The following is an 11,374-nucleotide window of genomic DNA, read 5'->3' as shown; positions in this document are numbered from 1 at the left end:
AACATCTTCTTTTGCTGTATGTTCTACACTAAAACTCTTATTAATTCCCTGACGCTCAAGACCATGCGTGTTAATTTAGATTTGGTTTCCGTTCATGTCTCTGTGTTGTTTATTTCACCAGCAGATTGGTGATTCTTTACCCTTTTCACTGGAAACGTACGTATTGTAATGCTGTCTTGGCAGGCCTTCCAGCATGCACTGTCAAACCTCTGCAACTGATCCAGAATGCTGCAGCAAGAGTGTCTTTATCGAGCCAAAGAGAGCACTCTCTTCATAAACTTGCACTGGTTGCCAATCGCTGCTCGCATCAAATTCAAGGCACTGATGTTTTCCTACAGAACAACCACTGGCTCTGCACCCCTATATCTAAACACATTAGGCCTACTCCAGACCTATGTGCCCTCCAGAAGCTTGCGTTCTGCATGTGAACAGCACCTTGTGGTGCCATCAGCCCAAAGAGGCACAAAATCACTTTCACAGACCTTTACCTGCTGGTGGAATGACCTCCCGTCCCGACTTCAAGAAACTGCTGAAGACGCATCTCTTTCGGCAACGCTTGACCCATTAATACTAACACTTACTATTCTACGTCTATTTAAACAATCAATAAATAACTTGCTACGTGTACTGTGATAGACTAACTGGGATTGGTCACAGTAGTTTGCATATTGTTGCCCTACAGTAGTTCTATTGCTCTCCTCATTTATAAGTCACTTTGGATCAAAGTGTCTGATAAATGATTAAATGTAAATGTATTGTTAGACAAAATTTCATATATAAAATAAGTTTTATGCAGAAGATGAAAAAAAAAACAATGTAAAGTGAAGTTGAAACTGAGCAGAAATCTCATGCAGAAGCAGCTTCTTCCAGGAGGTTTGTGTCTCTTCAGCATATCAGTGATAAACATTAAAACATGCAAATGCCTGTGAAACAGACTGATAATCTGGCTGAGGCAAATCCATCAGAGGAGGACAAAATAAAAGCTGTGATGTACCAGTCTAGTCTAGTGTTATTATTCCAGCAGGTGAGTGTTCAGACATTGACCGGGTTTTAAATATTTGTGACATATCTCTCACAAATCTCATGCTCATGATTCTGACATTCATCAGTGAAGCGATGAAGGTCTTCAAGCAAACACCAGACAGAAACAAACTTTGACTAAACCAACACCATCTTCTGGTCTCAGGCATCAGAACGTGTTTGCTGGAGTCTGATGGACATGTTTGTCCCACCTGAAGATGTCAGATGTTTCTCCTGATGCTTTGACAGCAAACACTGCTTTGCGTCAAGTGAGACGTTAAACCCTATTTCTTTTTGTGTTTATCTTCTGTATGTTCATTTCAAAACTTTTTTTATGATTCTTTCTCACAGTGAGTCATTTTGGCAATGGAACCAAATCTTTGTGCTTCTATACCGAAGTCCAAACCACAGCCGTCGATCCCGGTCACCCAGTCTAAGTACTGAAAGAAATAGTATCTAGTTCAACTTCACAAAAGCAGTGTAATATATGAAAACTAAAAAGTCAATGAACCATAAATAATACAAATTTGTTGCTGTAAAAACAATGTGACTAACCATTTTTGCAATTATCAGGGAAATCAACTGTGCTAGAAAAACACCACAAGTTAGTTGATATGGTTTAAAAATGTTTATTTTACAAAATAAAATGCATATACATATAGTAACCTACTAGTATTGAAGTAGAATACTAGAGTTTTTATTTTTATTACAGTATAATAACAACACAGAAATAGGCGCGCACCTGTTCTAGCTGTCATGGCATTAAATGAAAAATGACTTGTTCACACACATACACATTCATTTCACATTAACTGTTAAATCTAAAATGTAAAAGAAAAAATACTTATAGAGAACCCAAAAAGCTTTTTTGCACTTTTAGTTCCATTGGTTTCTCATTTTAGACTACGCTTAAATGATCACAGCTGTGTGCTGAGGTCAAAGGTCACATGACCATATGGAGTCACACTTTAAAAGAGGGGTTTCATTTAGAGTTTGGGCATCCTGGCCGCATTCAGACGCATGCCAACGCAAGAGGAGCCAGAGGCGTAGCGCATCTCTCTCAGCATGCCACTCCATGTCTTTTTGTCATCTTCATACCTGTGAAAGAAAGCAGGTCAAAGCACGTGTCATCAGGGGTTAAAGTGGGCCGGAACGGTCCGGAACTGCGTTCCGGCACCTCAGATAAATAAATAAATAGATTCATTAATCTCAACGAATTTCGCTGGTCCCGAGCTGGGCCGACCGACCGACCAACTTCCCTTCCTCCCCGCTGAACGCGAGCGATTACAAATCTGAAATTCACTCACGGTGGTTGAGCGCGGTAAAGTTAGTTTTAGGTTCGGTATATTTCGCCTGACATTTGTTGTCCCTAGCCACTGTTCTATAGGGTCTTACAAAGATCAATAGCAGGATAAGTTTTAACATTATGTAACCATTGTATATCGACATGAAATATTCGTTCAAAATCACATACGTGCATCTTTATACCTGAGAATGCTTTGACGCGTTTGCACAGCGCATGATGAGGGAACGTCTGCCAATTCCACCAACTGCGTTACACGTAGCCTATAATTTGTATTATTTAAAATTACTTTTCAAATTCCAAAAGCTTGTAGAAGGTTCCTATTGGCAATACTGACCTGGTAGCCGAGTAAATTAACTTGTTTAAGAAAATGATTCATAAAATATAAATATCAGTTAAGCCCATGTTTACTTTCTTCACTGACACAGACGAAAATGAAAAGATTAATCAAAGTTCAGCTTTAGGAGGGGAAGAAATAGCCCAGGATAAGGAGACTGAGAGAAAAAGAAAGATGTAGATGAGGAGAAAGAAGGTATTGACAAAATAATCTAATGCCCAATGATGGTTTTAAAGCTATTTATTATCCATTTTTTGGGCCTTCAAAAGTCTTAAATTGCACATTTGTAGGTCAGAGAAATAATGTTTTTTGATGATAATTATACCAAAAAGTATTGCTATACCACAATGCTCAATATGTTGTCCCACGGTGAGTCATTTTTTCCTGTGGGGTTCCCCCACCTGCCAAATCCCACTTTAACCACTGCGTGTCATGTGTGTATCAATAGCTGTTTACATATGAAGTATGTCGTTTATGCGACACTAATGGCGTCTATCGGAATATTGTCGCGCCTCCCCGACTCAGACATTACAAACACAGCTCTTATGGGCGCTTGTGAAGACATGTCTCAACAGGTAAAAGTAGGAATACTTTTAGCTGTGTTGCTATGTGTCATGTAAGCAATTCAGTAGACTAACACTCTTGTCTAAAGTGAACGTGAGCGTGTTGACTATAATAAACCCATCCAACGTATCTGCACCATGTTTTTTTTTACATGCACCACAATAGTTTGAGGCTGTTTAAACTTGTCAATGTTAACATTATAAACTGGTACATTTGTCTTTTTGAATGGGTGCGTGATGCTGGATGGTATAGCGCGTTGCATCACAATGCCCCGTTTTCTTTGACATGTTTAATCTTTGACGGTCTAAATGCAGGGAAACTTCTGTAACTGAAGCTGAATGTCTTCAGTAAAAAATCTTACATAATTCACGTTTAGGAAGGAAACTACTTACTCATATGTTGACATCCAGTTCTATTCCAGGGCTCTTTCTTGGAACTTGACTAATTAGTTGGTTTATTTATTGATTGATTGGTTGGATGACACAAAATCAGGATGACTTACTGCCAAATGTCAGTGACCTCGGAGGGTCCGATGCTTTTGTCTTCCAGCTCTACAATAGCAAAGCCGCCAATTGCGAAGAGGTTTCCTCCGGTGCTCACAAGATTCACAGAGCTGCGTTCTTGGGGGAAGTCTGTGAATGTGTCCCACCTGAGAGCAAATTATATTAATTAATTTAATGCATTGTATAGATTTTTACATGCAGAAATAGTAAAGAGATGAAAAAAAGATGGCTAAGCACAAGAATACAACATCTAGAATGGTAAATATTATCATTTCGTATGGCAAGCAAACCTGTAAACTACTCGCAGTGAGGAACAGTGCTTTATAGTCAACTAAAACTAGAACTATTCTTAATTGAAATGAAGCTGAAATAAAAATAAAATATAAATAGTAGTTGAAAAACTGAAATTAATTTTAAGTACTAACATGAAAACTAGAACTGAAATAAAAATAAATGAAAGCTAAGTAGAAACATATAAAAATGACAAAAACACATAACAAAATGACTAAAACTTAACCTAAAATGAAAATAAATAGTAGAATTTATTGAAAGGATAGCCCCTTGAGATGTAACATCTCATTTTCAAGGGGGTCCTAAAAACATAAGCAATTTACAACACAGACAACATAAAACAAAACAACATTAAAAAAAAAAAAAAAAAAAAAAAAAAAAAAGCTCAACCTGCTTCCCACACTCTTGTGGTGTGGACTTCCCACACCCGAAACAGTTTCAGTACAAAATCTCATCATCATACATCATCAGCATAGAGCCACGTAGTAACAGCAAAAAGATCCTCAAATGAAACTCAACAGAGAGAAAAATACAAGAAATCAAAATAAAATCAGAAACATAGACAAGTTATTTTAAGATAAGAGAAAAGACATAACCTAAAACGACTGAGAGAGGTAATAGATCTCAGAGAAACAGGAAGATTATTCCAGTCAAAAGGGGCTTTATACAGAAATGACCTACGTCCAACTACACTAACAGTTTTTGGAACAAAGAAAAAAGGATGTTGCGAATGTCTAAGAGAGTAGGGAGATCTATATGGAATCAGAAGTTCATTCAAATAAGAAGGACAAGCAAAATAAACACATTTAAAGATAAACAAAAACCAATGAAATACTATAAAAGTATATAAATAATACTAAAATAACAATAGTGTGGAATCATACTTGTTTGTTCCAAAATCGTAGGCTTCAGATAGAGCTATGAGTCCTCCTTCATTCACTCCGCCAGCTACAATGATTTTTCCTTTATGAACTACGGCACCAAACATTGCTCTGCCCGTCTTCATAGCAGCCAGTTCTCGCCATTCAGACTGCTTGTGGTTGTACACGAACATTTTATTGATAGCTTTGCTGTGAGAGAGACAAGAGAGATTTATTTACTTTCAGAAATTTTCATCAAAAGGGATTTACAGGGCACTGATTTGTGTTAGCTTAACTTTATTTCTGTCATGACAATGTTGATATGTTTGGTCTTGGCAGAATAGATCTGCTACACTGCAGATGCAAATGCTGACCAAGTATTTAAAGGTTAAACAGCGAGCTCATTGGCTACTGATACAGCAGGAACCAATCAGCTGTGCCCGACAGAGAATCATGTGATTGCTGGCACTGGCGGATTGAGTTACTCGAGAGTTTCATGACATAACTTGGTATTTACATTTGTAATACAAATTCTTGGTGATGTTGTGTAAAAATTAATTGGTGCACATTATTTGAAAGAAAAATATGTTTTGTAATCATTAGTAACTTCGCCTCAAACTGACTTTCTGACTTTTTTATTAATTATATACTTATAGGCCTACAATGTTACAGAAATAATTCTCCAGAAGGTTCTGCAGAGCGGTAGGTGCTACACACAGAGAAGCAGTACAGGTTTGGCAAATTTGCTTTACTTTTTACTCACACTAGTTCTTCAGGTGTTTAGTAATAATAATGTCTAAGCTGCTCAATGTCAATAAATGCTTTTTTTGGACTGAAGATGAAGATTTGATTTACATGAAGGAAGATGAACGCAAAATTGATTCCTCATGATAAGAGGGCTTTAAAGGCCAATTCACACTGCATTGACAGACCAACTACAGTACGTCACTTCTCAGACATTCTAAGACCGACAAATGCAGATTCAACATGTTCAATCGGCGAAAACGAGAGTTGACAGATTCTGACAAAACGGATCTGACAAAACCCAATGAAGTGTCTGTTGCCTTAAAGGCAGGGTAGGTAGAAATCCCCAAAAATACTTTTTTCCAAATTTGTTTAAACTGTCTTTATATATCAATGCATAATTAAAATGTAAGTAATCTGGAAAAGAAATTCTAAAAATCGAGTGACTGTAGTCCTCTCAGGACTGCAATAAACACAGCTCATTATTCCATTCGGGGCGAAAGAAAATATTGGCTGGGGTGACTGTCACTCTCCCTCGCTACCATGGATACCACCTCTGCTGATACAGGAGCAGCCCAAATGCGCGCGCCCGTTTGAAGAGGCACGGAAGCTAGTAATAACAATTATGGCAGAGTAAAAATTCTCAGTACCTGCATATAAAGGCAGCGAAGTCAAACAAGTTAAAAAAGGAAGACAGTATTTGAAAAGGCTATGAACAAAAAGTCTTTGGATAAATCAAGAAATCATACGAGAGTCAATATCGGCGACCTCAAGGGGCCGAAAAGTGACTGAAAAGTATTTCTGCTGGACAGGTAATCTTGCTGTTTTCATTTTGATGGTATTTTTCATGAAGCATGTATAGCACACGTAGCTACCTAATATAACGTTAGCTACCTAACGTTATGTAGCATAACTAACGTTACACTGGCTTAGCTATGACAGTGTAACTTTGGTGTCGACTGTTATAACATTAGTAGCTATGTTTCCATCCACACGTTTTTATCCGCATTAAGTGATATCGAATGAAAAATGCGTTATGGAAACAGTAAAATTCGATTGAATTGCATGAATATCGACTCGTTCGGAAATGAAATACGTTCGGTCTCATCGGATTTTATCTTGATCGATATACGGCTTATGCGATAAACGCGGATGGAAACGTTATTATGGTGCGATCCATTTTGCCTAGTAAAACTTTGTTCGCAAATGTTGGCTTGAATGTTGTGCAATTCGGTGAGAAAATGAATGGAAACACCTTAACATGTCTCAGATCAATTCGATATACCAATTTGATCGCAAAACAGCATGTGACGTCATTACGCACAGGTTTTTATCCGCTTTAAAGCAGCACTCAGTAAGAATTCAGTTTTTGTCAAACAGCGACCCCTAGAGTCGCTGTGGAGCACTTGTACTGTCGTGAATAGCACTCACGCAGAGATGGCTCGCACTCACGGCCGGATCCCCTCCCCCTGTACACGGGTACCTGTTCAGTAGGATGGAAGGGGTTTAACGAGTGGAAATAAGGTTTGGCCCTTTTAAGAGCTGCGCGCCCCCAACACCACATGTATCCACCTTATTCCTACGCCCCATGATGCTTTGCGTGAATTATGGGTGTAACTTCCGTTAAGCTGTAAACAATCAATGAAAGGCTAGCTCTATGAACGCAATACGTTAAAAAAGTGTCACAATGAGATGACATTAATCGACACCCTTCAACCATCGAACATTAAAATGAAATTTAAAAGTTTAAAAGAATCAACAGACCAAAAATAGCCCCAAAAGCGCGAGTCTTTGGTTAAATATCACTGTAGTAGGCAAATATATATCTGTATAACAAAAATGTTAATTAACTTCAGCATTACGTGACACTATATTAAAGTTATTACCGTCATTTTGACAGATTATAAATTGCGATTACCTGTGAAAACAAACCTGGAAAGAGACGTGAGGATTTGAGGAGAATAACAAGATTCTTCATGCATTCCAGTGAATTATTCATGGAATATCGTAAATTAAATTCGGGAGAACAGACCACAGATGTGCCGTATATGTTGTCCTTTATCATACTTTTACAGCGGATTGCAAAGGAAAAAGAAAACCATCATGAGGAAAAGAAAGCAGCGACTGAAAAGAGCTCTTGCCATAGATATTCTTGATATAACATCACGTTAAAATACTAAGTATAACGTTATTCTCTTGATGTCTGAAAATAAATCATGAAGGAAAATTGACAGCTCATCCAGTCAATCTGACGGATCAGCTTTATTTGTAGGGCAACCTTATGATTTGAAATGATTCGTTTCAACCTTTTTGAATGGAAGTTCCCCAAACCGGAAGTGCCACCCATAATTCAAAACGCAGTAAACTCGTCAGGAATAAGGTGGATACGGCGCCGGGTTATTTCTGTTTGATGCTCATTTTATCAGAATTTTATCAGATCTGTTTTTTTGCCGTAAAGCAATTCGTTTTTGGGGTTGCCGGCCCAAAGTTGCAAGGGTGGTTTTGCGGCTCACAGGCACCAGGGGGGTGCGAGACGACCACCATTCAACACGAAATCAGTAATATAAACATTACAATGACTCCAAAGCTGTTCGGTTAAGGTAAAAAAGTTACTTAGTTCACCTTTAAAGCCGTTGGATGGAAACACACTTTCACCAGCTTTATTCGCATGAGGTTTTTTTTACCGAACTTCAGATAATTCGATTGACAAGCTGATGGAAACATGGCTACTGTTAGTGAGCCAGGGTTGAGACGATAAATAATCAATAGGCCTATCTGCAGTTGAAAGCTGTTTTGTTTAATTTCGCCAAATCTAACTTTAGGTTAAAAAGTTTAGGGGATCTATTTTTATACCTAGCTTTACCCTCTGCCCAAACTTTGTTCCTATGTTCACCGTGAACTCTACCTGCTCCGTTTTTTCATGTTTGGTTTGTTGTTATATGCTCTACATATGTTTGCTACCTACCCTGCCTTTAAGTGTCACATTGTAGGCCTACAGAGGATTGTTGAGGAACTTTGATGGAGCACAGACAGCTGCGAACTACACCATATGCGTGAATGAGAGCACCAATGATCTCATTCACACACACACACACACACACACTTACTTGTCATCTGTCTTTCCTCCAATGCAGTACACCAGGTTGTTATGTGAGACAACTGCATGGCCGTGAATATGCAGAGGAAGTTTCTTGGTCTCGCTCCATTTCATCTTTCTGCAATGAAATGAAACATTGAAGACACACGCCTGAGCCAGTAGCCCACTCATGTGTGAAGAGCAGTTAAACAGACAAAATTATGGACATTTATGATGAATTCATACTCAGTGTCATAACACATGACTGAGTCGAGGGACTCGTTGGTCTGCAGGTCTTTGCCGGCGACGGCGAACAGCAGGTGTTCACATTCACCCAGACTGAACAGGCATCGGGGGCTGGGCATTGGTGGCATTGCCCTCCAATCAGCAGCGATACTGTCCAGCTGGATAGGACAAAATAGTTTTAAAATGACAAATAAATTCCATAACACTTCGGTTCACTATGGTTCAACTCATTAACATTAGATTAGACATCATGAACTAACAATTAACAATTACTTTTACAATAACGTAGGTTCGTGCTCATTTAAAAATATAGGCTAATATTGATTACATATGCATATTATTTAAGATATTTCATGTTTATATATTATCACTCAGCTCTTGAATAAAGTTAGGGTGATGTATAGCAAATCTCAACTTCAATCTCAAAATCTCAATTGCTTGTTGTAACAAAATGAAAATTGCTCAGCTCTAATTTGCTAAATGAGACTATATGGTATGAAGAGATCAAGATATTATAAACATTAACATCATGATTTACTGTAAAGGTGAAATAATGTGTATTGTGAAAAGTGTTATACAAATAAATTTGCCTTGACTTGATAGGTACATGCATAGGTAATTCATATTGGTTTACAACATTCATGTTATTTTTTTAAAACCTGAAATAATAAAAATGTATTAGTATATGTAGAATATAACGTAACCTAAATGCGTAAAAGTATTGATCATTGTTGGTTCATGATGTCCAGTGTTAACAAACTGAACCTTATTGTAAAGCGTTATCGCAAGCTAACTCTAAACTGTGGTCTTTAAAAAAAAAGAAAAATGCCAGAAAAGTATCTTGGAAATTGATTTAAGTTTGCAGATGAGAGTTAATTTAGTTTAAAGACTATTTCCATGCTGGTCCAGACTGGATAAATGCTGGTGGACCAGCATAAAGACTATGGAGGTAAAGCTAGTTTAAGAAACCTAGTCTGGTTACCATCACACCAACACCCAGTTTTCAAAGTTGATTTGTACCTGGTAGAAGTAGCACTGCAGTGGAGACTCTTTGCTTTCTTCATCAACGAACAGGCCCCCGATGACAAAGAGCTGGTTCTTCTTGGTGCAGAAACTCACATGGTTCTTCGGCACTTGCTCTGACATGGCAGCCAGAAAACACTCATTCTCGGCCACGTCGTACGCAACAACAGCCGTGTCATTGATCATGACGATTAGATCACGTCCGTACATCCCCAGCCTACGAGTATCATTCAAGTAACCCGGCAGCAGCTCCTCTTCTTCCTCTTCTCCGGCCTCTCCTTCCTTCTTCTCTTTGGGTTTCTTCTCGGGGAGTTTTCCTCCGAAGGCATCTTTGATGACTTGCAGCTTCTTCAAGACTTCAGGATCGGCCTTGATCACGTCATCGTTCTCCACCTTCTCCCGGAAGTACTTCTCCGGAAGCAAGCGGAAGCGGATGCAGTCGAAAACTTCTCCTAGACTCTTGGCGCGCTTGGCCCTGTCGCTGCGCACCCACTTCATCACAGACTCGAACACGACTTCTTCTTTCTCCACATTAAGCGTGTCTCCACCAATCAGGGCCAAAAGCTCATGAGGTGCCAGTTGAAGGAACTCCTCCTCGGCAGACACGGTTTCGAAGCGGTCAGCGATGAAATCGCGAGCCGCTATGGCGAGCCTGGGAACGCTGAGGACAAGGCCGAGCCGGAAAACGGCTAGACAATTGGACAGCGAAAGCTTCTGCTGAAGGTAGTTCACGCATACTGTAAACACTGAGGGAATCTGGAAACGGTTCGCCACTGCAAAAATCTCCTGAACGTTGTCGTCCGTCAAGTCGATCTCAGCCGAATACAGATACTGGATGACCATGTCCATGATGGTGGGATCGACGTCATCCAGAACCACTTCTTTGCCACTCTCCTTCTCCTTGCCGTCCTCGGAGAAGAAGAGCTCTCTGAAGTAGGGGCTGCAGGCGGCCATGATCAGGCGATGGCAGGGAAAGCTGCGGTCACCGATTTTTAAAGTGCAGTCCACAAACTTGTTCTCATTCAGAAGTTCCTTCAGTCCATCCTGCAATAAGGTGCTCTGGAACAGCCGCAGCTCCTCCTTTATGGCTTTGGGATCCATGTTGTTGTGTTTCAAGATGGGAAATGAAGGGCTAGAGAAGAAAGAAGTGGAGAAAGTGGCTGCAGGTCTGCTCGCCACACCGTCCGGGCTGGAAAAGGACAGAGAGCTGAAAAGATTCCCAGGGTGAAGGGGTTGTTATTTAATCCTGCCATTCTAAATATAACCCTCCCGCTCTTGTCCACCCCCACTGCCTCTGTCATCCCTCAATCCTGGTTGTGAAGAAGGGGATCCCAATGTGATGGACAGCCAAGACGCCAGCTGCCATGGCAGGACGGGCCACACATAAAGATCTGAGGAGACCTATGA

At 39.6% G+C, this 11,374-nt stretch overlaps 1 protein-coding gene across 1 annotated transcript; it reads right to left on the bottom strand.

Annotated features, from left to right (window-relative positions):
• Positions 1–1,576: 1,576 nt before the first annotated feature.
• klhl41b (kelch-like family member 41b) lies at positions 1,577–11,204 on the bottom strand. The gene is made up of 6 exons (XM_056266024.1): positions 9,965–11,204; positions 8,945–9,102; positions 8,730–8,837; positions 4,903–5,088; positions 3,727–3,873; positions 1,577–2,118 (listed from the first exon to the last, which is right to left on the bottom strand). Exons 1-6 carry the CDS (start codon positions 11,066–11,068, stop codon positions 2,007–2,009), a joined length of 1,815 nt encoding a protein of 604 aa, XP_056121999.1. The 5' UTR covers positions 11,069–11,204; the 3' UTR covers positions 1,577–2,006.
• Positions 11,205–11,374: the final 170 nt, after the last annotated feature.

The sequence above is a fragment of the Rhinichthys klamathensis genome, unplaced genomic scaffold (assembly GCF_029890125.1).
Source record: "Rhinichthys klamathensis goyatoka isolate OS25496 unplaced genomic scaffold, OSU_Roscu_1.1 h1tg000244l_1, whole genome shotgun sequence".
In the NCBI taxonomy this organism is placed as follows: Eukaryota; Metazoa; Chordata; class Actinopteri; order Cypriniformes; family Leuciscidae; genus Rhinichthys; species Rhinichthys klamathensis.
Note: the sequence above shows the minus strand (reverse complement) of the source record. Positions and strands in the feature narration are given on the sequence as shown.

What these genes read in the sequence shown, in the direction of transcription:
- klhl41b (XM_056266024.1), bottom strand. Translation starts at nt 11,068, where the DNA reads ATGGATCCCAAAGCCATAAAGGAGGAGCTGCGGCTGTTCCAGAGCACC. An exon ending in GGAGGAAAGACAGATGACAA is followed by an intron (nt 5,089 to 8,729) that starts GTAAGTGTGTGT and finishes TCTCTCTCACAG; the next exon opens with CAAAGCTATCAATAAAATGT. An exon ending in TACGATTTTGGAACAAACAA is followed by an intron (nt 3,874 to 4,902) that starts GTATGATTCCAC and finishes ATTTGCTCTCAG; the next exon opens with GTGGGACACATTCACAGACT.